A 27047-nucleotide genomic window follows, 5' to 3' on the forward strand; every position below is an offset into this window, starting at 1 on the left:
GCAGCAGCGACTACAAAAACAATCATCCTTTATTGTTGATCTGTCAGAATATTCATGCACTCGACATATTAATTACATTTTTACATTTTATTGGAGGGCTACATCCCCTTTTTTTCCATCCCCGCATTAACATTCCGAGTTTTATGGTTGATGGTGAATTGATTAAATTTTAACTCGGGCGGCGCGAGGGGCACATCACCCTTGCACGCGCCGCCCGTTTTCCCTCGCTGACTTTTGTGTGGTGTACCTACTCTGCATTTCTCCATCTTTCCCCCAGGAGTAATACTTGCCTGTACGAAGTTAGAGTTCATGAATATATTCTTGGAACCCAAAAGCGTATTTATTTACCTTCTAAAATAAGGTAAGAAGAGTGGAATGGGTATATCAATCGGTAGGCTGTAAGTTTTGTTGTGTTTGTAAGTGTAGAGATGTACGTACACCTGTAAGTTTAGAAATAGAACCCTTGTTTTATGCTCTTAGAACTTAATTTTGCCCCATCAAGAGGGGAGATGAGGGAAACTGCTCGGTTAAGTTGTAAAGGTTAATGAGTGTTTTGCTTTGAGAAAATGGAAGAAACGAAAACAGTCAACCACAAAAGTTGCTTCACCTTCATAGATATTGAGTTATACTTGACTGGAAAGTGGAGGAGGTCCATGTTGACCCTCATCAATTTTTTTTTTTTTCATTCCAATCAGTTTTGAACCTCTGTGGGCCCATAAGAGGAGGAACACAGGTGAGGAGGAAAATGTAAAAGTTGGTGTTTGATTTTCTATGATGTAAATCCTTCTATGTCTTCAGCAAAAGGCTGTGTCTATGTATACGCAATTATGACCGAAATATTAACACATTTTAACTATAGCGTCCACGATATTTTTTTTCTTGTGCGTGTAAATTTGTGGATCAATGAAAAATGTTGAACTCACCTTTACTGTTTGATAGAGTATGGAGAAAAATATATCTGCAACCACACACAAAACATCATCAAAAAGTATTCCCGAAATATACTGATTTTACACACTAGAATGATAGAAAACACAAAGCAGGATATGTACGTAGAATTACCTTTGGGGTGCTGATAGCCCAAGCAAAGACAGGCAGATAGACAGACAGATGGAGAAAGAACATTAAAAATGAAAATATGTTTTTACATCCAGTTAGAACAGACTGCATATTAAAATGTTGAGTGAAAATGATTATATACGACCATAATGACATGCAGTGCTGCTAAATTAATTCATTATCAGTATACATGTAAGGCCTATTTGACTTCAATAAGCGGATTAGCTTTCCTCGTTATCTGCTGCTTATATATTACCTCTGGACACCCTTCCCACTTCACCGAAAGGAGAAATGATGAATGATAAAGGAGGACAAACCCAGCCAGGAAATGGAAGACCTACAAGACGGATATCCTCACCTTATTTGTTTGTTGAGACTGCGGTGTTGTCTTGGCTAAGGACATCAGTAAGGCTTCAGTCCCCCATTAGACTCTCGTGGTTAAAACTGGTTATCTCAGGTCTGTCCTCCACGCCAATGAACGGCCGCCAGCTGATCACTGACAAAGCAGGAATGAACGGATGGGAATAATAAATAAACTTGTACTGTGTGACATTTTATTAGTATTCTTCACTAGTAACTATGCATTGACTGAGACTTGAGGTATTTCTATGGGAAGGTAAGTTCTGAAGAAAATGAAAGGAGAGGAATAATAAGTAAACCTGTAGTATGTGACATTATATCGGTATTCTTCACTGGTAACTATGCACTGACTGAGACTTGTGGTATTTCTTGTGCAAGGTAAGTTGTAAAATAAAGTACTGGAGATCAAAGCGTAATAAAGTGAAGAGTTTGTTGGCTGCTAGGTCACTTACCTCTCCGGGCGTAGATAGAGCGGCGGCAAGTTGACAGCTCGTGGTATTTAAACTATTTCAGGGGTTATCTCTTTATTAACTAATTTCTACGACCGTTTCATGTACTCAAAACACGAAAACCATACAAATTTATATATATATATATATATATATATATATATATATATATATATATATATATATATATATATATATATATATATATATATATAAACATGCTGATAGGGTACTGTGCATGATTCTCAGACTTACACTCACACTATTGCGTGACTTTTTTGAAACACCTTACTAACCACAAATAGCTTAAGTAACACCGGATAATACTAGAGAGGAAATTGTCCTTATTATCATCTAGGCAAACTGACAACTGATAACCCCAAAATTTCGTAGTAACAGGTAGCAGGATTAATAAAGGTAACATCCCGGTATGATAATGACCGTGGGACACCTATATAGTTGCTTGATTCTCAGACCTACACTCACACCATTAAGTCTGAACTCCTTGGGATCTTGGGACGCTTATATCAATGGTATAATACTGGACCAGAAGCGTTTTTTACTGTTAGGTAGGCAAACTGTCAACTGGTGTGCGGGGGCGTGGCCGCGGCGGGAGCGAGGGCCGGGCAGTCAGCTGATGGTCGGCATGATACTCCACCATGGCCGTGTTTGAGCGGAGAAAGGAGGACAGGATAGCCACAGACGACTCCAAGCCGCTCGTCTGCACCATCACCGGCACAGAGAACACCGATGGACACGTGGTAAGAGTTTCAGCGCTGGAGGTTCAGTGGTCTTGGAGATATTGATGAAAATACGCCCTTGTCCGCCCCCTCCTCCTCCTCCTCCCCATGCTGTATGCTGAGGCTGGAAGGCGAGTCAGCATCTTCAAAGCATAGACCAGGGAGCATAATTTATGGATTCTAGTGACCTTAAGGGTGCTAATTAAATCCTATAAATCCATCCCAGGCAAAATAGAGGATAAGGCTTCGTAGTATTAACGCTCCAATATCTCGATTCCAACTTCTTCCTACTTTACCAATTGCTTTTCTCTTCTCATTTATGTATTGTGTTATATGTGGTAGGAAACGAGCTTCAGGGTATTAAATAAATGGTTCCTAGTTAGTATGGTGGGTAAAGATTGGTATTATTCACGCGCCGACATCTCTTTTCCTACTTAACAAACCGCTCTTCTCTTATCATTGATGTATTGTGTTGTATGTAGTAGAAACGAGATATCAGCGTGTCGATAGAACCAGTCTTAGCCATGTATAGTGACGAGGTATTATGCGGTCACGTGCCCCCTGACTGATGCTGGAGGCTGGCGAAGAAGATGTTTGTTTACGTAAAAAGATTGTGGGTCACGCGCTTCCTGCTATGAGTGGTTTAGTCATGGTTTACTTGTATATTTCGTAGATATCTAGGTTTACCCCGTGGTCTATTAAACTAAAGGAACCTCAAGCAATAAGGAAAAATTTGGTCACAGGCTCCCTTGTGCAGTTTTTGGGCCAATAATACACACGGATGTTCCCCCAGAAGCTGATAAGTAGCGCAGCCATGAGTTAGGAAAGTGTTTACTTTGTATGTTGTGTTATAACTAAACTTATGTCACTTTATATTAAACTGTTAGAGACCCAACCAAAAGGGAAAACTTGGTCGCACACTATCTTGAGCAGTTTTAGGGCTAATAATACACCAGGATATTCCCCCCTGGAAGCTTAGCTAAGGTAGTTTTGTCATGGCTTAGAAAGGCATTCACTTGGTATGTTTGGTAAGTATTCAGATTTACCCCACCCCCTGCCACCTCTCATTGTATTAAACTAAAAGAACCTCATGCAAATGAGTAATATCTGACAAACTTCATCAGACAGATGATATCCAGATAACAGTCACTCTATCAGCAAAATATTGTTGCCCACTGGAGTGAGTTTGGTGTAATTATATAACAGTATGCTCATTGTACAGTCGGTTGAGAAGATTGCACTTCCCAGTACAATATGAAACCTTAGGCATAGTATAACATTTGCAGATTTGAGACTAACTTCATAGCTACAATAAGATATTCCTAAAAGGGATGGTAAATATTGCCTAAAATCTTTGGCAAATGCTCTGTCTAGGTCTGTTCTCAATTTTCCACAGTAACCATTACCGTTGATGAGGTTTCAGGCCCCAGTCTGCCACCATAGCAGTGCTCCACATGACCGTCAACATTGTAACAGTAATATTAGCACTGAAAGTTCTCCTCAATCCTCATGTTTGTAAAGTCGTAGGATTTAGTGAATACCTAACCTAATAAAGTAACTAACAACCTAATAAAGAAACCTAACCCATCTATATAGATGAAGGGTCAGTGATTTTTATTGAAATTTATAATTTAAAGTCACATTATTAGTCAAATCATTCTGTAAATTATGACAACTACCACAAAGAAGGGTTTTAATACAGTTTATAGGATGACTGACATTAGGAAAAGTTTGTGCTGAAATAAACATTATCCCTAAACAACAAACATTCTTTTAAGGAGTACATCCTGGAGGTGTGGCGGATCCCAGACGTGGAGAACAAGTGGAATGTCAGCCACAGATACTCAGACTTTGCGCAACTGCATGCAGTACTCAAGGTGGGGGTGACGGCACTCCCAACACTGCCGCCAAAGAAAGTGTTTGGCAATACTGACCGAGACTTCATTAACGAGAGGAGGGTAGCGCTACAGGTAGTGCCAGTGGCTCACTTTAATGTTTGGCACATGTGGAGTTAACTGAGGAGAAGTTGCATTTTTATTTTGCTGTGTGCAAACAGAACTTCAATTAAATATAATCAAGTTCTTTGTTTGATTTTAAATGAGTCTTTTCTTGTTCCTTAAATTTCAAGGTTCCAGGTACTTGCTTTGAGTTTAAATGCCTGTTTTCTATTTTGAAAATCTTGTATTGGTGTATATGAACTTCCATGATCTGATGCAATACTTTAAGATGTGTTTGACTTTGAAAACATTATGTTTTGCACTTCTCTGTTGTCTGCTTTGCATTTGATAATATTCTATGTAATTTATTCTATATTATGAGGTAATTAACAGTGCAACTTTTGTTATATATTTGAGCTGAAGTAGTCACCATAACCATCATAGGTTTTCATGTAATTTTAGACTAGATAATGGAACAATATTAATTCTGAGCTTAATGTATTCTGCATTTTTTTCCACAGTGGAGAAATATCATTTGTTGTTTATTCCCAGAAATACCTGGAAGGCTTACTATCAAACTCTCTCCTCGCTTCATCTCTACTAGTCAGACAGTTTCTAGACCCCAAGAACTATTCAAGAAACTTTCAAGGTGAATATTTACTAATCATCATAAAGCCAGTAATGTTTCCATACCAGTATGCGTAAGCTATAATTGTCATTGTTAGTTCCAAGTGTCGTATTTTTCCATTCACACTTTCTAAGCTGCCTGATTATTTACCTGTTTTTATTCTCATCAGGCCTTTGGGATTTGCTCTGTGGCTGATTCTGATCATTATTGTAAAGTATATATGGAGATATTTGTTGGATGATTAACTATCCTTTTTTTTTCCACTAAGCCTGTAGAACATAAGGTTGCCATGTTTGTGCATCAAAAATACTTAAAACTTGTACTTCTGTATTTTCTTTTTATTAGTTGAATGATTCATCAGTTGAATCAAATTTCCATTGTCTTGTTTTGTCATCACTGTAGCTTGAGCATAATGGGGCAGGAACTACAGTCCGACATGACCATTTCAACTTTCAATATTATTCTGTCATACAATTTTTTTTTTATGTAGTGACTCTTCACACCCTCCAAATAACAAAACTTCTTACACCTCAGAGGAAGGACGACAGAATGTCCACCTGGTGCTGCGGGTGGGCGGGAGCCATGAAGTGACGGAGGCGCTGCCCCATTGTGGGACGCGGATCACCAAAGTTTTCTTCTTGGCCCACCCACTCGCCGACCCCAAAACCCAACACATCCTCTGGTGGGCGCCCTTTGGCCCTGACCGAGCCATGAACCTGCGCGATACTCATGCCACACTCACCGCCCTCATCCAGTGCCAGGTGAGTTGGGGAGGTGAGGGCAGGTTGTGATTCATTAATGGAACTTAGATGGATGGCTGTTCAATGGGTGTTAACTTATCTTTCACTTTATTTTTTTGAAATACATATAAGTGTGTTTGTCAAATGCTTCATCCCACACACAGTATAAGCTTGTACTTCACTCCCTTACAGTTATCTCCCATGTTCCTTCCTTGACAAATACTACTCTTACCTACCTATGCAAACACCTCCCATGCCTGTCAATACAAATACCCCTCATGTTTTTCCCATGCATACATCACCCATACAAACATGTGCTCCTGCCATACACAAACACCCACTGACCACATCTCTGTCCCCTGCCAGCACCCCTACATAGTGCCGTCGGTGAGCAGTGTAGCGACAGAGGCGGGTGTCTGTGTGGTGCGGCCATTGTTTCCCCAGGTGAGCCGTCTGGGTGACACAGGTTTTTTGGAATGATACAAGTAGAGGTAGATGCCACTGAGATGCATTACTACTAGGAAGAGATGCTATATGCAGTTTCTTTGTTTCTTATACTATATATTATAGATGTGTCCCCATTCATAGTATGTATATCGCTTTCTCATGTTTGTTGTATTTGTGTGCTTTACTCAACTGCATTCCTCAGGGGAGTGTGAGGGACATGATCCACCAGGCCCGTCCAAAGGGCAGTGCTGTTTTCAAGTACTCTGGGGACAAGGTGGTGTCCATCGACGAGAAGAAGTGTGCTGTGTATGGCAGACAGATCCTGGAGGCACTGCTCTTCCTGCATGAGAAGGGTCTTGGGCATGGTGAGTTGTGACAGGAGCATTGTAAAATCATGACACCCATATCCATGGTTTTGACTACAGCAGTAAGGTGACATGAACTGGTCAGGGAAGGTTTCCTTTTCCAAAGTTTCTCATCGAAGGTCTCTCCCCATTGTGTGCTAACACACATATGAATCACACCCTCCTGTGGCTCATGTCTTTCACCACACTACTTCATTCAGATTATAAAGTCAGCTTTATAACATGGTCATTCAAAAAGTTAACTTCACAAATAATTTAGTTTGTGCTTGATTTTCTTGATGGAAAGTTCAACATCATTTGTAATGTCACCTGCCACAAAATTGATGGCATCAGTGTACAGCAGTAGTTATGATGATGATGAAACATGGGATACTTTACCACCATCCTTCCTCCTTCCCCCACTGCAGGACACGTACACACAGGGAACATGGTAATAGAGAACAATGTTTGCCGGCTGCTTGATCTTGAGAACCAGGTGGTAGGGCTGCCAAACCAGCTGCGGGGGCAAGTTATCTACCATCGCCGCATCAACTCCATTGAAGCGCTGGACGTGTACGGGTTTGGCCACGCTCTCTACGAAATGCTCTTTCAAAGGCGATTAGAAGCAGACACGTGTGAGGACTTCCCCCCAGAGTGCTCCCCCATGCCTAGTGAGTCAAGGAAGAGAGAGAGGAGGCGTTAATATACCCTAGTGAATTGTTATAATACTTCCCACTAATAGGTTAAGGAAGGGGATACAGGCAAGATATAAGAAACTAGGGCAGACCAATACAAAGGAGGGGAGAACATATGAAGGTCAAATCATCCATGAATAAAGATGGAATATTGCCTTTATCACCCATCTTAATCTGGATGGTAAAGGAATTCATCATATCTTTCTTAGGGTCTGTGTTGGAGAGCATTCTTAGTGGTGAGGCATGTAAGAATGGCCTCCCCACAGTGGCTGGGCTGCTCACACACCCCTTCTTCAATCAGGTGAGAGGAAGCATTGGCCCGGGATGACTTTCTATTTCTTTAATTTAATTCCATACTTATCTCATTCCTCATCTCCCCTCCATGTCTCCCACTCATTCCTTTATTTTTTCACTCTCAGCTAACCTGAGAACCATTATTTCTTCCTTTACTCTGATTGTCTCAGATATTCTTGCTCTTCCAATTATTTCTTGGAGTTTAGGTCCTAAGTGTCTGTCATTATTGTGCTATCTACATAAAACAATTGTTATTACATTTTTCAACATTCTTGATGTTAAGTATGGTAATAGAAAGTAGGATAGTAATGATTACCATGATAAAAAAAAAAATAATGGTTTCTTACTATGTTGTAGGTTCCCCTCCACAGCTATGAGAAGCCCACCCTGAAGCTGCCGTCTGGCGTGAAGCAGGCGGTGGCCCTCTCCCACCAGACACTCCTCACCAGGCTGGCAGCCGACCAGAAGAAGGTGGGACAGGAGGGATGCATTGTCCCTTTGTAGTGAGAGGGGGAAGGAAATTAATAACACATTGTGCTTTGTACTATTTGTTGTACAGGTTGAGAATCCTTTATCCGAAATTCAAAAATCCAAAAGTTTTTTTAATTCTGACGTGATGCGTCACAAATGGAAAATTCACAGTGATGGGAAGGTTCCACCATATACAGCTGTTGTGTGCTGCTCAGGGTTGCCAGGTCCACGGTTTACCCGCCCAATTGGGCAGGTAAACTTACTGGTGCGTTGACATCTTGGGTGTAAAACATCTGCCCGCCACCACCGCAGGTTTTGGGTGGCTTTTGGGATGAAATTGGTTGGGAACACAGTCCTGGCAACTCTGGTGCTGCCGTGCGTTAGTTTGTTGTCAGCAGTCGTCACAGTAACACCTTCGTTCATTACTCATTGTGATTACAGGTAATTCGATTTACGCGAGTTTGGTGTACGCGTTTTTTAAATAACGCAGGGTCCAAAATCCAAATAAATCTTTAATTTACACGTTTTTTCACTTATACGCGATATTTTATGGAGTGGCCACCAGATGTCTCATGCAACTGGACTCGCACAGCGCCGCGGCCACACAGCTGAGCTCAGTTCTTCCCGCGCGCCACTTGAACAAAAATACAGTACCCACGCTGCCACGCCACTCAACATTGTAGGGGTGGGCAGGTACCGGTACTAACGGTACCAGCTATACGGTACAGAACCAGTACCAGACTGCTCGGTACCTGTACCAATACTAGCCAGTCGCTCATGGTGTCCCTCATTTCTTCCTCACACGAGTGAGGCTGAGACTGAGTGCATGAGTGGATATCTCGCTGATTTGGATATTTTCTCTCTCTCTCTCTCGCTCTCGCTCCACTGAATGAAGTGAATATTTATTTTTCGATAGAAATCTCTCTCTCTCTCTCTCTCTCTCTCTCTCTCTCTCTCTCTCTCTCTCTCTCTCTCTCTCTCTCTCTCTCTCTCTCTCTCTCTCTCTCTCTCTCTCTCTCTCTCTCTCTCTCTCTCTCTCTCTCTCTCTCTCTCTCTCTCTCTCTCTCTCTCTCTCTCTCTCTCTCTCTCTCCTATCTCTTTCTCTCTCTCTCTCTCTCTCTCTCTCTCTCTCTCTCTCTCTCTCTCTCTCTCTCTCTCTCTCTCTCTCTCTCTCTCTCTCTCTCTGTCTCTCTCTCTCTCTCTCTCTCTCTCTCTCTCTCTCTCTCTCTCTCTCTCTCTCTCTCTCTCTCTCTCTCTCACTGAGTGAAGTGAATATTTATTTTTTGATAGAAACCTACCTCTTGTTTGATTTACATTGTTTTTGATTTACACGACCTCTTCAAGGACACAATACTCGCGTAAATCGAGAGTTACCTGTACCGCGTGTTGTGTACTCTGTGGTGTAAAGATATTGTTGAAAATGTCAGAAGGGCTTGCATATTCTGAAATCCAAAAAAATACGAAATCCGCAACACTCGCGGTCCCAGGGATTTCAGATAACGGATTCTCAACCTGTAGTTGTCTGGGCAGTAGAATTTATGCAGAGATGTATAATGTACTGTTTGGTTTTCAGCATCTATTTGATAAGATAACTAAGAAGGTAAAAACCAGCATGTTAAAATGAGGTATAGGAGTAGTTTAAAAAGGTACCTAGAGTATTTGAAATTTAATATATTCAAACTGAGTGTAGTATATTCTTGCAGTTCCATGATTTTGTGTACAGGTGTTCATCTGTACACATGGATTTCTCTTTGACTAGGGTTTGTATGAATCTTTAAAAAGTAACATTCAAAAGCTCCTGAGCCAGGGACCTTGCAAATAATAGTGAGCTGTGAAACTATGGCAAAATTGTGTTGTAGCTCTTAAAATGAAGGAATCATGGCAGCATAACTAAAGTGGCAATCTATCAAGGCACTCAAATCCCAATCCTGTGTGAGCTCTGCCCCTTTGTCATGAAGACCTAGTTGTAATTTATTCTTTTGTGGAGAGGATATTGGAGAGTTAAAAATTTTATCAGTTCCCTCATTGACATCAAGCTGAATGAATAATATTTGGTTTATTCTGGTTTCTGATTTCTGTTAACCTAAGTATCAATATTTTCTTTATTTGACCTACACGTATTTTGCCTTCATTTTTGCCTCATTGCCATTGTAGGTGCGACAGCAGAGGAAAATGTCCAAGGCAGAGGCATTTGTATCACAGCGCTCCAACAGACCGCGGCCCAAGAAGGTAACGAGGATACATCGTCTGTCTTATTGTGTAGTAGTTTCCTTTCTTGATGTTATTGATAACATTTATCATACTTATGACATTTACCATTGTGCACTTATTTCCAGGTAGTGCTTGGAGTCTGCATGTTGGTATTCATGTCAACATTTCTAACAGCATTATTAGCATGCAATTATGTGTTTCTAATATCTTGATTCACTATTCTTAGATACTCATTGATTATCCTGACACTTCATTCCCTTGTCAGTTCCACCTCAAAAGATAACCATGACAAGAAAGTCCTAATCCTCAGATCTTTGCTTTTAGGCTATTTGCTACAAATGTCACTCATCTCACATTTTTCCATCATGTTCCATTTACTCTATTTCCCTACCTCACAGAGAATCTCCTCATACCCCTTGCTAGTATTTATTTATTTATTTATCTATTTGGTCTATTCATTTATTCTATTTTGTCAGCAAATATATGTGTACCTTGACACTCTTGTCTGAGCCATTCAGCAATCTACCATTTCACCCTCCATTTCACAAATAACATCCCTACCCTCTCTCACATATCATCCTCATGTATTTTTATATATTATTGTTTAATCACATGCACTACATGTGTAACTGATATCAACACCTTCATTAATACCTTTCATTTTACTAGCCATAATAACTTCATGCCTGTCTCACTAGCATATAAACACAATTCGTCTTTCCTCTTACACACCCTCTGGTTTCCCCACTAAATCTATCTATCTATCTCTAACGCCCTGCTCCCTCACAGCACTTCCCTCCAGGGGGTGGCCGTGGCAGAAGTGTCTCCATCTCCCTTTTCTGGCACTCCCTCTGAGCACACTCAATCCTGCTACTTGCAACTCTCTCACTCCAATACTCACTCACCCTATTGATCTGCTTCACAGGTGATCTTCCCCTGAGACCCCCTCCCTCAATCCTTCCCTCATACACCCTATTCCCAAACTCATTCTCCCTCATTCTCATTATGTGTCCAAACCATCTCAGCACACCACGCTTCACACATTTGACCACTCTACAAGCCACCCCTTTCGCTGTCACACCCATACCAAATCTCTCATACACGCTTTCATTACTTTCTCCATCCCAACATGGAACACCACATGCACCTCTTATATAACTCATTTCCAATGCATGTATTCTTGATTGCTGTGCTGCATTCCATATCCATACATGCATACAACAGAGTTTGCAGGATAATACTGTTCCTTATTCCCCTCTTTACCTCCATGTTCACACTTCCTTCTCTCTCCAACACACCTACTACCTGTCTGCCCTTCACTGCTCTTTCCCTCACCTCATGTTTCAAACTTCCTTGCTTACATAAAACTGTTCCTAAATATTTAAACTCGGTCACCTCCTCCATTCTCTCCTCCCCCAGCCTTATCCTACACTTCATTATGCTCTCTGCTCTAACTCTGTACGGGTTTGCAAAATCAATGACCTGCTCTCTCGCCTGCTTAAATGCCATAACCTTACTCTTTCCAGTATTCACTCTCAGCCTTCTCCTCTTACACACCCTGTCAAACTCATCCACTATTCTCTGCAGCATCCTCTCATTTTCTGCTAACAATACTGCATCATCTGCAAACAGACCTGCCACCAATGTCTCCTCTGTACCTCTCACTTTCGGCCTTGGACCTAGCTCCCCCATTCTGACTTTCATTTCTCTCATACAACCATCCATGTACAGTTGTACACATCAAAAAGCCATGGTGACATCACACACCCCTGTCTCACACCCACACCATCACCAAAACTTTCACTCAACTCACCATTCACACATACAAAGGCACTCGCATCCTTATAGAAGGATCTGATTCCCTCCAGCAAACACTTCTTTGGCAAATGCCCTCCAACACAATTTTGTTGTGGCAGAAATGTTATTAGTGAGGATAATTTGAGGTTTATTCATGAAGTTGCCTGTGCCTGTTCTACCAGACATGTTTTGGAGGAAATTTATCTCTCTTCCTTCCTCCTGGAAGAAGTTGAACTGTTGCCAGTCTTCCCAGCACAGGTCTGGTTGTAACTTTTCGCAAGTTACAACATACCTCAGATTAACCTTGGAAGTTGACAGTTCTGCCATGGCAAAGCCAGTTATGATTTTTTGGAGTTAGTAGAACTTTACAGGTGTTACTGACTTCCTCTCCATTGTCCCGTGTCACCGTGTGTTTAATGCTTCGCTCTGTCCCGCCTGCCAGCACTTGCACCTCGAGACTAATGGCTTGGCATCAGTGGGCGACTCCCTCACTAATTCAGGTAAGTGAAGGCTTGAGGCTACCTGTGACTTGCCCTGTTTGTGTGCATTTAGAGGAAGTGAATCCCCATATCCTGTTTGTGAAGAAGTTGCAGGCTAGTTGTTGGCCTTGTATCTGCAATATTATTTATATGTCCTTGGGAGAACAGCAGTTCCTCTTGCACAGCTGAAGTAAGTGGCAGAGTGATATGCCACGATGAATGAGTCTCATAAGAACTCTGTCTGCTGTCATCATTCTGAGCACTGTTTACTGAGCTCTGGATTCAGTGTTTACAGGGGAATGAAAAATTTCTGCATTGACAAATTAAATGTTTGCATTCTTTTCAGGGTAATTAAAGTGTTACACATATATATATATATATATATATATATATATATATATATATATATATATATATATATATATATATATATATATATATATATATATATATATATATATATATTAAGTTATATATATATATATATATACACATATATATATATATATATATATATATATATATATATATATATATATATATATATATATATATATAAATATATATATATATATATATATTTTTTTTGTGTGTGTTTGTTCGCCTATAGTGCTGGTAGGCTTTCTTCAGGGGCCAGGTGGTCAGCCCAAGCCCGTCATGGCACAGGCAATTTTTATAGTAGCGCCATTTATTTTTGGCTCAAGCTTCCTCCTGGAGCTCATTCTTGATTTCCCTTAGACAGTTTCTCTACAGTCTGGATTGATGTGTGGTCTTCAGGACAGCATGTGGGTTGTGCTAGGCCACTCGGCGGTGACTGAAAAATCCCAGGTGGTAGCGGCGGATTCGAACTCGCATCGTCCAGAACGCTGTGAAGGGAGCGCCCCCACGATACCCACTCAGACACCATCTACCCATATATAAATATATATATATATATATATATATATATATATATATATATATATATATATATATATATATATATATATATATATATATATATATATATATATATATATATACATATATATATACATGCATACATATACATATATAATGTATTGAAGACATGGTGGCACTATGTGTTTTTCACTTTTGCTCCCCCTTATGTTTTAAGCTTGCTTTCTTCTTCCATTGTAGTGATAATGTTCAAGGAGTGTTACAAGTTTTATTGTCACTCTTAGAATTCATTTCACCATATTCCTTCACCTTAAAAGATATCAAATTATTGGGCCCCAGAGTCTTGGACAAGTAGTTTGTCACCAACAGGTTTTGTCACCTGATAAAACAAAATTTTGCTGATACACCATCAAAGCTGCTGCCAATGATGGTAAATGGCAGACATGCTGAAATATGGAGATGCAGTTGTGGAGATTATTCTGTGGATATTTAATACAGTATGGAACCAGGTTGAAGTGCCAGAAGACTGGAAGAAAACTAATGTATTGTGCTGCAAGTATGCGTGTGGTGTGTCAAGATTGGATGCAAAAAGTAATAAAGATGTGTATGAAAGTTTGGGTATGGATGTAACAGCAAAGGGAGGGGATTGTAGTGTGGTTGAATGGGTGAAATGTGGTATTCTGAGATGGTTTGGGCATGTGATAAGAAAGAATGAGGATGACTTTGTGAGGAGTGTTTTAGGACATGATTAAGGGAGAGATTATCAGGGGGAGACTACCTGTGAAGAGGATCAGCAGAGCAGATGAGTTTTGGAAAGTGAGTTGGCAAGCGAGGGATTGAATGTGCAGAGAGGAAGTGCTGGAACAAGGAAAATTGGAGAGACTTCTGCCATGGACACCTGCCTGGGGGAAGTTCCAGTGAGGAGACAGGGCATTGGAGATATAGATGGATAGATAGATATAAAATAAGGTCACAATGTTTATAAATCCAAGTAAATATATCACTTCTGTTATTGAATTATTTTCATTTGTTTGTAGCTGGAATAAGTGTTAGTAGGAGAGTGATTTTATTTGTATATTTTGAATAATGGTTGGTTTTGTGTCTTCCTCTCAGCAGTCCAGCAGGAAACAAAGTGAAAACGGTCAGTAACCAGACGAGCTGCTGTGCATGACCTTAATATTAACAGTCACTAGTTACTCTGCAGTAATGCTAACATACAGTTGTTGTGCGCTAACCAATGACTACCAGTCATAATGCATGATGCTTTTTATGCCCAATGCTTTCTTATCTTGTTCAGGTTGTGGTAGGAGAAGGTTTCTAACATTGCTGTGGTGGTTGCTTGAGATTTGAACTTCTTGAACTATCATTTTATCTTTTTCTTTCAGTCAGCATGTTTTATGCCCTCCCATCTGCCCTTCACAGCTGATTTCTTCTGAACTTTTATGTAATTTTCCAAATAAAAACAGCTTTGGGGGCTCTTTTCCATATTGCTAATTTATTTTGCAGTATTTTTAGTATTACTTTGTTTTTGTTTTGTTTTGTTTTTATATTGTGATATTAGTGGTTTTGGTGTTAAGTTGTAATATGGCAAGTACTGTATATCTATTTATGCAGATGTGTGTGTGGAAGCATAGGTTCTTACCTTTTATGCACTTTTTATGCTTTCTTTTGCATACTTTTTGCATTAAAAAGTACCCCAAAAGTATGTAAAAGAGAACCTGCTTTTTAAATGCTGTTTATCACCCTATTTTATGTACTTTTTTGCAAAAAAAAAAAAAAATCAGGTAAGAAGTGCGTTAAAAATATATAAAAAAAAGTGTGTGCATTTTGAACATACTTTTAAAGAAAAAAGGTATGCAAATGAGGGTGTTACAAAGCACATATTCATGTATTATTTGTGTGTATACATGCTTCTTGTAGAAAAGGTCAGAGAGAGAGAGAGAGGAGTTTTGTTATTATTATTCTTTTTGTTTTGTTTTTATTTTGTGATAACAGAATGGTTTTGGTAAGTTGATAATATGGCACATATTGTATATCTAGGTATATGCATACTCATATGTATACTTTGCAGCTTCAGAATGCACAAGCATCATACAGACCCTTCTAATTCTGCAGGTAATGCTGAAAGCCTCAGTAACAGCCAACCAGGAGGGGCACCCAGAGCCCCTACTTCCTCTCCTATTGCCTCATTCCCAGACACCCCCTCATCTCCCACCTCTCCACTCCCTCCACCTCCACCACCACCTACTACGCCCATCTCTCCTGTCCCACCCCCTCCACCACCTGCACTCTTTCCACCTCCTGCTATTGCTGGTGCTCCTGCTGCTACATCAACTGAGGTTCCAGCTGTAGATGCAGAAAGGACTGCTCTCCTGTCATCCATCACGGCCTTCAAAAAGGGTCGGCTGAAAAGCGTAGAAACAAAGGATTCTAGCAAACCAGTAATCTGAGACTTTTGTGTATGTGTGTATGTGTGTGTGTGTGTGTGTGTGTGTGATTACATAGTTATATAGATTTTTTTATAGTAATGGAGGCAGCTTTAGGGCAAAAAATAAAGTACAAAAAAGCCCGCTTAATGCTACTCCTGTAAAAAAGGATGGCTGGAGTGGCTACAAGAGGGGGTCAAATTCAGTTGGAGACATGTCTTGATACTCCCCTTTGAAAGAGTTCAAGTCATGGGCAGGACATTCAGACTAAGGAAGACTGTTCCAGAGGGTATTACAATGTTTTGAGCTGAAGCTTGCTTTGTCATATTTTTATATTTTTTTTTATTCAGCTTACTTTTCAGTTAATGGGTGTTTTGAAAAGACTAGGCTGTTTCTGCAGCAAATTTATTCCATTTCCCAGTCCTGCTACTTGGAAAGTTTTACTTCTTTGCATTATTTTGAGTATCTAGTCTTCCTTAATTTTTAGTCTGATCCCCTTTCTTTTATGTCAATTTATACTGAGACATCTGCCTCTGCATCCCACTGTTCATACTTCAATAATGCAGTTTAGTTATTTCCTTCAAATCTTGTAAAGTATACTTATTCAATTTCTCTTTGTATGTCAGCTCTCCTATTGAGCATCATCTTTATGGCTGCTGTGTGTGTGTGTGTGTGCGTGTGTGCACGCATACTTTCAAAGTAGTGTGTCAGTGTGTGACTGATTAGTCTTAAGGTTTGTGAGGCAGTGTGAAATATTTGGCTGTTAAAAGACCATACTATTAATGCATACCATCTTCAGGGTATTTGCTTTTAAATGAAATATAATTTTCCATTTTTTTCTACACATTATTTTTGACTGAATTTTTTGCTTCAGTGAAATGGAATTATCATATCATTATTTTGCCCTGGAAATATCCCTACAACAGCTCACCAACCTGGCCAAATTACCTTTATAATAAAAAACAAAAACCAGTCTCACCCAAGTCTTTAGTAATTAGATAACGTCCTGATCCAATTTGACCTTGGAAGTAGACTGTCAAGATGACTGATGGAAATTGATTTTATGTGGTGTGAAGAGGTGAAATTCTTTTTTGAGAAACCACTTTTTTTTTTGCAGATTTGTTAATGCAAATCTCTGCAATAATAATTCTAATTAGGTTAACTGAGGTTGTGGTAAGAGCTGTGATTTTTGTTATTTTGATAGAAATGGTGTCTACCTTATGTATATCTTGTTTTTATGAATTTACATAAGTTCTTAGTTATTACATTTGATTTTAGTCTAATATCACTTTTTGAGCATGTATACTGCCCATCTTGCTTATAAAGAATATATATGTGTATATAAATAATATTCCTATGAAGTGGTAACAGTGTCTTGGTGATATATGAATATTTTCATTTTTGCTACAGGGTCTTGACTGACACTGATGTTTGTGTCATGAGGTGTGTGCCATAAATGTCTTTGTCTGCCTGTGGGCAATGGCATTATATACTTTTTTTTAAACCCTTTGTTCCACTTTACTTAAAACTGTGAAATAACTGGACTTATTGATGATTATTTTTATAAGACAATTTCAAGCATTTATCCAGCAATTGCAAAGTGATGTGTAAATGCTGACCATTGATTTACGTCAAATTCAAGCTGATATGACAAGGCAACACATTTTGTGTGTGTTACATTGATATATTGTGTACTGTTTCTCCACTGTCATCTTTGTTTTCCTTGTCAGATAATGTAAAGAACAACTGGAGAGTGGATTTTTTTTTTTTTTTTTTTTTTTTTTTTTTTTGTGTGTGTGTGTGTGTGTGTATTTACCTATTTGTAGTCTACCGGGTCCGAGCTAAGCTGTTCCATTTGTTAACTTCGATGTGTGTGTGTGTGTGTGTGTGAAATATGATTGTTACCTTCAGTTTCTTTCTCAAACACTATCTCATTTGCTGTTCATCATGCAGTTCACATTGGTGAATTACATATTTGCATCTCAAAATGTCCACGGTTTATCCGTCTGACAGAAATGTCACAAAAGTCTGATGTTTTAGGTTTAGTCTGAGCGGTTTTACACTTGTCTATGTAAGAAGTGTAGCAGACGACTTGCGTACGTGCATGAGTCCAGTCTTATATTAATGGCCGTGCTGGCGGCCTTGATGAGCCACAACAGTCCATGTCATTAGTGAGGCGGGTAATGCTGCTGAGAGTGGTGTGTTGGGGGCGCGTGTTGCCTCACCACACTGACGCTGACTAGGTATGCCAAAGATATATGATGCTGAAGTTATTACTGTGTTAAGTATAAGTATATTGAAGTATCCTTAAATCTGTTGAAATTCGTCCATTGATTACGGTCGATTCAAAGCTGCTGAAACCCCGCTCTTTCACAGAACTTGTTATCATTTCCTTATATACTACACTCTTGTAAATGTTCTTGAATGGCTTTTTCTCTTCATAAACTTGACTGAGTATTTTAGGGACATACAATGAAATATTAAATATTGCACAGGACCGGACTGAAAACTTGTAAAGTCACCTTACTTCACCTCATCGTATCAGATGACGGTGATTTTTTTTTCTAACGAATGAGTCATGTTGGGCGGGTGTCCGGAGTGTGGACCGACTTCTTTTTTCACTTTCCTTCCTGGGCCCAGAGATAGTCCGTGAGACAGGTGTGTGTGTGTGTGTTGGGGGGGGGGGGTCAGTGGAGGCAGAACCGGTGTCACCAGTCAGCCAGACGTTGAACACGAGGTTCAAGTTGAGACGTAAAACTGAATTATTTTCTTTTCCTATTAATAGTTATTCAGATATATATGATGTCCCATTTTATCAGATTCGCCTTTGTGACATAGATATGAGATATAGTAACCGCCGATAATATCTTTGTTTCATTGTTATTTGGATGCATACATGCTGTGAAGAGATCTAGTCAATTACGTAGGGGGCCTGTCTTTTGTCCAAAATATATCATGATTACCCAGAGTATGAAAAAGACTACAAGATTTTTATATGCAACTACGTATTCCTCCTGACGGAAATGTATGGGTACTGAAATAAAGCTAATTTTGAACAAAACTTTTACTCCACACTGTCAGATACACTGATAAGTAGCTTCCCACCACCTCCCGCTAAGCTTGGTTTAGGCGCGTGAGCCATCTGATACTGTACTAAATATACACGACGTAACCCCAGCAGAGCGGTGGCACGCGGTAGTAGCACACTGTTCACTGCTCACGGGAGGCGGGGCGGGAGGGAATGTAGTACAAGGGGGGTGGGGACGCTGAGTGTAGTATAGTACATGAACCCACGCCTTATCGTCACACTACTAACTACAGGTCACGCAAGGTTCAGTGTGCACTTCATCTCAATTAGTCGAGGAGTACTTGTGGTTTTATCTTAATTAGTGACATGGGCAGTGATGGGTGGGTGTGAGGCGTGAGGCATGTGTGCGGGGTGTGTAGCGGCCTGGGTGTAGTAACAGTGGCGGGGTGGGAATAGTAACGGGGCAGTAAGTTTTGCGGCGGTAACAGTTATGAGGCAGTATGAGACTGGGCTGTTATGGGTGGCGGGGTGGTTACAGTGACGGGGCGGGAACAGTGACGGGGCGTGAGGCAGCGGTGGTGTGGCCGTGCGGGGTGTGCGGCGGCCTGGGTGCGGTAACAGTGACGGGGCGGGCGGGGACTCGGGGAGCGACCGAGCCCGAGCGAGCCAGCGCTAGTGTAGTTCAAGGTGTGCCGCGGGGAGGGCCACGCTGCACCCGCTCTCCTCTCAAGTTAATGTGAACTGTTATTCCGTTATCTCAGCCTCTGAAAAGGAAGAATCGACCTTTCGTTGATAAAACACACGTGGTAGTCCAGGTTCACCCCATAGCGCACCTGTGAAGCTCGCCGCCTTACACGCGTTGGGCGCCTTTGTTGCTCTCCCATTACCTGTAGGAATGGTGCCCCTGTAGCCGTAGCTCCCCGCCCTACAGCCAGCCGCCGCGGGGAGGAGGGAAGCGTCTCCAGTGTGTTACAAGTGCTGTGAGGTGTTGGCGTGGGTGCCCGACGAAGGGAGTGAAGTGAGACCCGCCCAGGGGAGGCGACTGGGGGTGAGCACCGCCCTAGCCAGCGTGCACCTCCAGGCCGCCACCACCGCCACCGCCACCACCATCTCCACCAGGTGTTATGAAGAGGTGAGGCCCACGTACTCTCTATTATCGCCAGTAGAAGGCTGAGGGACGCCGGGGAGGGGCGGGGGGTAGGGGTGGAGGCGTGGAGCTTGGCCTCACCAGATGGTTCGTCCAGGGCGCCAACCCATGGCCTGAGGGGGTTGTTACCATGGCAACATTTACGAGATTTGGAGAGGAATGCGAGGCGAAGCATGCATGGGTATGGGCGTGTGCTCTGTGTGGGCCACGGGGGAAGGCGCTCCTCTCGCCCAGTATTGATTCCGCATGCCTCATAATGCTGCTACTATTACTACTGCCTCCTACTGTTACTACTGCCCTCCTCATGCCTTGCGACAGGTGGATTTTCTGCTCTCTTCCTGGTGCTCTTTGTTTGCCGTGCCTCTTCCCCCGGGAGTACCATGCCTGGCTGCCTGCTTGAAGTGCCTGATTCAAGTAGCCGAGTTATGCACGCGTAACACGAATCAGAGTTATTGTGCGTGAAATTTCGTGGTTTGTCTTTCCATTTTTGTTGGGTGGTGCAGCCCTTTCTGACCGCTATGCTAACAGTCGCTGCCTTTGTCTGTCTGTGTGTGCCTGTCTTTTTATCTTTAGTGTTTCTTTTTCTTTGAATCTCGTCGTTAGGCAGCGGCTCTTGTATTCCCCGGGGCGCCGCTGCTGGCACGGCGATATTGCAGCGCTGGTCGGGGGGGCACGTAATCCTGGCGGAGGGGAGGGGGCTTTAATCTTCTTAGTTATGATGCATTTCTTTTATTTGGAGTTCACCGCAGCAACAGTTAAAAAGAAAATAGAACACACGTCTCCGGCACGATCTACGTATTGCTTCCATTCGGTTACAGCTCCTCCTTTCCTTTTTCGTCTGACTGACTTGAGGAATTGATCTGTTTAGTCAGCAGAATAAACACAACATATCCAGTTCCCGCTCACCCCCGCCAAAAATAGTGCATCTTGAAGTCTTGTTTATTTAGCGGTGTGGTGGCTTGCTAAGCAGTCCGTAATGCTTGCCACATAATGTCGAATGAGCGATGTATGTTATGTTTGTAAATAATATATAATATGATAAAAATAATATTTAGAGTAATTATTCTCTAACTCTTTATTGTTAAAAACATTCTATTTTGGTTGTGTTGAGAGGGATTTTTTTTTTTTTTTTTTTTTATTTTTTTTTTACGTCGCTGCCTATTGCGCCGGTAGGTATCTTCCCGGTGGGGCCTGATGGTCGGCCCAGCCCGTTCTGGCGCAGGCGAGTGTTTATTGTGGCGCCATCTTGCATTTGCATTGCATTTGCATTTGCATTGAATATATTGTGTTTATTTTGCTGACCACAGATAAATTCCTTTGATAAATCACATGAAAAATAAGTAAAGGAAAAGCAGCAGGCTAACTGAATAAAAGCATCACGTAGTTTGTCCAAGCAGAGATGTGAAAGAGACGCATCATACTGTCAGAATTCCTACTTTGTGTGGGTACAAATGCACTCTAAATGATGACGGATGGACTACAGCGAGCACCGGGAGAGTATCAAGTTGAGGAGGACTGAGGGAGGTGGACGGCTGCCAGAAGGAGCGTGGGTTCTGAGGGTGGTTGAGGTTGAGGGAGGAGGGAAGGCGGGTGATGGCTCGGAAAATTTGTCAGAAACCACCATTATTCCGCTGGTTCTTGTGGAAGTGCTTGGAGAGAGAGAGAGAGAGAGAGAGAGAGAGAGAGAGAGAGAGAGAGAGAGAGACTTACCATAGTGAGATTGAATCGTTGCTCATCGCGCCGTGTTTCAGTTTGTATTTTATTTTTAGGATCTGGCAGAGGCAGGAACACTAGAATGGTATGGGATGGAAGGAAGGAGAAATATTATAGCTCGTAACCTCACCCTCCTCCTCCTCCTCCTCCTCTGTCTCTCCCTTTCCCTCCTTCGTATACTTCCCTCCCTTTCTCTGCCTCATCTTCGTTCCTCCATTTCCTCCACACAAAACAAAGCCTTCATCCTCGCAGTCTGATTCTCCGCTTCGTAATCCTCTGCCTCCCCACCCACCCCGACACACATGTTCTCCTGCCCCCCACCCCCGTTGTCTTCTCCCTCCCCCACCTCCCTTAGCCTTTGAAAATCCCAGCTCGCATTCGTACCTTTCCTTCCCTTGCTCACTTCGCTCCCCCCCCCCCTCCCCCCCCCGGCTCACATCGCTCCCTCACTTCTTCCTTCTCCCCTCACTTGTAAATCCATCCACACCCTCTCAAATCCATCCCTCACTTCCTCCCACACCTCATGCCCTTTTCTCATCTTTACTCATCCCCTCGTTTGTCCTACCCCCTTTTTTTTCTCACAATCCCTCACTTTTTCTCCCTCCTCCATCCTCTCTTGCACACCACAGTTCCTCGCCTTTTCCTCCCTTCCTCTTTTTTCCTCTTCCTCTTCCAGCTCCTTCCCCAGCATCTTTCTCTCCCTTCTTTGCCCTCCATGGTTCCTCTCTTCCCTTCCCCTGGTTTCAGCTATTTCCCAGTATAACTTCCTTTCCTTTCTATGCTTTCTCTGGTCCCTCTCATCCCTTCCCCAGCTTTCCATCCCTCCCTCAGTATCCTCTTTTCCCTTCTACGCCGCCCCTGGTTTCTCTGCTCCCGTACTCTGCTTTCTGTCCCTCCTCCAGCATCTTCCTTCCCTTCTACGCCATTCCCGGTTTCCCTGTTCATCTTCCTTTCCCTTTTACGCCTTCCCCGCTACCTCTGCTCCCTTCCCCTGGCCTTGATGTCCCTCCCGCTCCACCCATGACCATGCAGGGCGCCACCACAAGCCGTACAAGTGATAAGCCCTCAGTAGCCTAGGTCTTCCTGCATCAGAATAGCCCTTGTGCTGCCGGCGGGTAAAAGCAATCTTATCATCACCTGAGTTTTTTATGCTGACAACCGGCGGGGAAGGGATGGCAGATGTGTATTTCAACTTGCTTTAATTTTTTGTCCCTCGTAGTGTGTCTGCATATAAGAGCAAAGGAGGTTAGTAGGTTAAAAGATATGCCAGTGACTAAGCTTTGGTTGGGAAAAAATGTGGGTGTGTGCGTGATGCAAATGTATTAGTGTTGAGCAAGCAGTTTATCGTATCCATGGAAGTGCAGTTCTTAAGTAAAGGAAACTCGTATGCTCCACGATAAGGGATGAGGTTGGAAAAAATAAACAAATGCGTGTACGTGATGCATTAATTTACTGGTGGTGTTGAACAAGCAATTTATCGTATCCTTGGAAATATAGTTTTGTAGTAAAGGAAACTCGCATGTTCCACGATAAGGGAAGCGAGTATTAGGCACGCTGAGTGATTTCGGTGTCAGTGGCGCGATTAGGATTTTGTTCTGGGCTCTGGTTTAGCTTTCACGTGCAGCAGGAGTGGATGGGGGACGAGGGAGGGAGGGTGGGCGAGGCGAGCTGTCTCCGCCTCCCCCTCCGTGTTGGCTACAGTGTAAGGCGAGGCACTTACTCGAGTATCGCATGTTGAGGCTATAGGGAGTCGCCACTTGAAGTAATCTTAGACCGCTGCTAACTTACATGGCTTCCTCCTCGTCCTCTGCTCATCTTCTTGTTTTGATCCTCATCCTCCTGCTCATCCTCTTTCCTTCTCCGCCATCCTTCCTTTTTCATCTTTCATAAATTTTTACTTTCTGTTTTGACTCAACGCACATGTCTTTTCCTCCCTCCTCATCCTTTTCCCTTCTTCCTTCTCCTTCCATCTTTTTCTTCTTTCATAAATTCTTGCTCTATCATGACTTCATTTTTCCCTTCTTCCTCCTCCTCCCTTCTATACATCATCGTTTTAATTAGTTCTTGCAGGCACTCAACTTTTTTTTTTTTAGTTTAGCGTTTCCACTTATAACAGTTTCAAGGTTTTAGTGTTATTAATGCATTCATAAAAACCTCTTCCACTCTCCTTATCCCCTCTTTATTTCTTATTAATGCATTCATAAAAACCTCGCCCGCTCTCCTTACTCTTTCTTTATTTCTTCTTAATCCCTTCACTCCCTTCGCCTAACAGATGTCACTCCCTCTCTTTGTCAGACCTTATCTCTCTCCCCCCTCTTTCTTCTCGCCTCTCCCTCCTCTGTTTTTGTTTGCTCAGTCCCTGTTGCCACCCCTTCCTCCTCTTCTCCCTCCTCTTCCCCCTCCTCGTCCCTCCTTCTCCACTCATCCCTTCATCTCCTTTATATTCTACCCCAGAAATCGGTTCACGCTTCGATTTCATTTCCATTTATTTTCCATTCCCAGCCACGTCCATCTCTTTCACGGTCACAGAACCTTAGAGAGTTTCAAAGCAATCATTCGTAATGTATGCGTCGGCTTCTGTGTTTTTTTCCTGGAAATGGCCTGAGTAAAATAATGTGTAGGAGGAGGAGAGTTCGACGGTCGTTGAACCAGATTCGTAATAATAACCAAAGCCACATTCAGCTACTCACGGCTACAGCAGGTTGTGGGTTGTGACTTCTATCATGCTCGCAGCTGTTACATAAACCAAAAGCATTATTTACCTTCATATACTTCTGATAAAAAAAATATATATATATATATATATATATATATATATATATATATATATATATATATATATATATATATATATATATATATATATATATATATATATATATATATATATATATATATATATATATATATATATATATATATATATATATATATATATATATATATATATATATATATATATATATATATATATATATATATATATATATATCGAAAATTTGCTACACACACCGAGAAGAAAAAAAGACTACTGTAACTTGGAACCTTGAGTGTAAACATTTTTTTTTTCTTCTCAACCACCATGAGAAGAAGTGTTCGTGGAACCGTAAGAAAACCACACTCATGTATATATAGAACTTATAAGACTGTGGCCTCAACAATAATATAAACTGTGAATGTACGCATCGCCTTTAAATTACCCAAGCTGTATTATATTACACTAATAAAACTTTAAAAATATTACTTAATAGTTCTCCGCCAAAACCTGTATTAACTAACATTTAACATTTAACGCGAGAAGAAAAATGTACGAACCTAGAATCGCAATATGCAGGTGTTGAGGTAGTCTTAGTAAATATATATAAAAATTGTGAATCTGCATGTATTATATAGTTAATCCTCCTCCTTACCCTCCTTCCTCCCCTTCATTCATCTATCCAGTATTCACTTTCAATCCTACCCCGCTTGTGATTCTCTCTCTCTCTCTCTCTCTCTCTCTCTCTCTCTCTCTCTCTCTCTCTCTCTCTCTCTCTCTCTCTCAAGCTAACGTGAGGGGAAAAAAGGATGCGTCACTTCGTAGGCGTTAAGGGCGACTGGAGGTTGGAGGTAGGCGTTGTGCAGGAAGGCTTGTGTCATAGGAGTCCCGAGGGAGTCTTAGCAAATATACAAAATAAAACAAGATAAAACTGAATGCATGTTTCTCTCGCTTGTATTTTCTGATCTTTTCATTTTTCTAATTTTTCATTTCTCTCTTTCATTTTTTTCTTTTGTTTCTCTATTTCACTTCATTTCCGTTTGTGAACATGTATATATTTCCCAAACTAAGGTGAGGAAATAGGGATGGATAACTTTCGTAGGGGTTATGTGAAGGTGTCTGGAGGTAGAAAGAATGCGTTTGAAAGGGAACTCGGGACATAGAACAGTTCGAGATAGTCCCAGCAATGATAAAAAAGACTGGATGTTCATTTATTACCCTAAGCCAGCGTGAGGAAAAAATGGATGGGTCACTTTTGTAGGCGTTGTATGAGGGACTGGAGGTTGAGAGTAGGCGTTTGGAGGGAGGTTCGTGGCGTAGGAGTCTTAGGTATCCACATTAATGATAAAAAGATTGGATGTTCATATATTAAGCTAGCGTTAGGAGAAAAAAGAAGTGGCACTTTCGTAGGCGTTGTGTGAGGGACTGGAGGTTGAAGGTAGGCGTTATAGAGGGCGGTGTGTTTCATAGGAGTCACGAGTTAGTCCCAGCAATGATAAACTGATAAAAAAAAGACTGGATGTTCATTTATTACCCAAGCTTGCATGAGGGATATAGGACGGGTTACTTTCGTAGGCGTTGTGTGAGGGAGACTGGAGGTTGGAGGTAGGCGTTTGGAGGAAGGTCAAGTGCATAGGTCTAGGTAATCTTAGCAATGATAAAAAAATACTATTTCATTTATTACCCAAGCTAGCATGAGGGATATGGATAGGTTACTTTCGTAGGCGTTGTGTAGGTAGACTGGAGTTTGGAGGTAGGCGTTTGGAGGAAGGTTAGGGGCATAGGTCGAGGTAGTATTAGCAATGATAAAAAAATATATATGTTCATGTATTACCCAAGCTAGCATGAGGGATATGGATAGGTTACTTTCGTAGGCGTTGTGAAGGGAGACTGGAGTTTGGAGGTAGGCGTTTGGAGGAAGGTTAAGGGCATTGGTCGAGGTAGTCTTAGCAATGATAAAAAAAAAATCTATGTTCATGTATTACCCAAGCTAGCATGAAGGATATAGGATAGGTTACTTTCGTGGGCGTTGTGAAGGGAGACTGGAGTTTGGAGGTAGGCGTTTGGAGGAAGGTTAAGGGCATTGGTCGAGGTAGTCTTAGCAGTGATATAAAAAAAAAAGACTATGTTTATGTATTACCCAAGCTAGCGTCATTTTCGTAGGCGTTGTAGGGGGAGGAGTAGGCGTTTGGAGGGAAGCTTGGGGCATAGGACAGTCCACCAGCTTTGTGTAGCATGTAACCTAAGCGACGCAGTGTCCATGTGTTGGCTTTTATTTTGCCCTGGCCGGCTATACATCGCGCCAGACAGTCATTCTCGGAGGTAGTAAATAAGATAAATGACCAAATATAAACGACTCTTTCCCTTGCTCCTCTGTTCGTCCTTTCTCTTCTCTCTCTCTCTCTCTCTCTCTCGTGTTCATCTTTC

The 27047-nt window shown here is 41.6% G+C and overlaps 2 protein-coding genes across 8 annotated transcripts in view; both read left to right on the top strand.

Moving 5' to 3' along the window:
* The first annotated feature begins 2462 nt into the window (after positions 1-2462).
* LOC127006700 (PX domain-containing protein kinase-like protein) lies at positions 2463-19482 on the top strand. Of its 6 annotated transcripts, none has more exons than XM_050876911.1 (13): positions 2463-2629; positions 4387-4578; positions 5098-5194; positions 5708-5934; positions 6280-6357; positions 6563-6725; positions 7133-7375; positions 7609-7700; positions 8051-8164; positions 10319-10393; positions 12615-12672; positions 14665-14692; positions 15667-15815. In XM_050876911.1, the coding sequence occupies exons 1-12, from the start codon at positions 2528-2530 to the stop codon at positions 14685-14687; spliced, it is 1464 nt and encodes a 487-aa protein (XP_050732868.1). In that variant the 5' UTR covers positions 2463-2527; the 3' UTR covers positions 14688-14692; positions 15667-15815. The 6 variants fall into 6 exon arrangements, with proteins under 6 accessions (XP_050732868.1, XP_050732869.1, XP_050732863.1 ...); XM_050876912.1 differs by having other exon boundaries at positions 14668-14692; XM_050876910.1 differs by lacking the exon at positions 14665-14692 and adding an exon at positions 4005-4083 and having other exon boundaries at positions 2506-2629; positions 15667-19482.
* Positions 19483-19693: 211 nt separating this feature from the next.
* Positions 19694-27047, top strand: part of LOC127006699 (uncharacterized) — an 82504-nt gene continuing 75150 nt past the window's right edge. For both annotated transcript variants that reach the window (XM_050876904.1, XM_050876905.1), the window contains exon 1: positions 19694-20137. The gene's annotated coding sequence lies outside the window, so the exon portion shown is untranslated. The remainder of the gene's footprint in view (positions 20138-27047) is intronic.

Source organism: Eriocheir sinensis, chromosome 33 (assembly GCF_024679095.1).
Source record: "Eriocheir sinensis breed Jianghai 21 chromosome 33, ASM2467909v1, whole genome shotgun sequence".
NCBI classification, from domain to species: domain Eukaryota; kingdom Metazoa; phylum Arthropoda; class Malacostraca; order Decapoda; family Varunidae; genus Eriocheir; species Eriocheir sinensis.

Bases quoted from the DNA above. Each gene is read 5' to 3' on its own strand.
- LOC127006700 (XM_050876906.1), top strand. From the start codon at position 2,528: ATGGCCGTGTTTGAGCGGAGAAAGGAGGACAGGATAGCCACAGACGAC. The intron at 6,726-7,132 runs GTGAGTTGTGAC...CCCCCACTGCAG, and splicing joins TGAGAAGGGTCTTGGGCATG to GACACGTACACACAGGGAAC. The intron at 12,673-15,666 runs GTAAGTGAAGGC...CTAATTCTGCAG, and splicing joins CGACTCCCTCACTAATTCAG to GTAATGCTGAAAGCCTCAGT.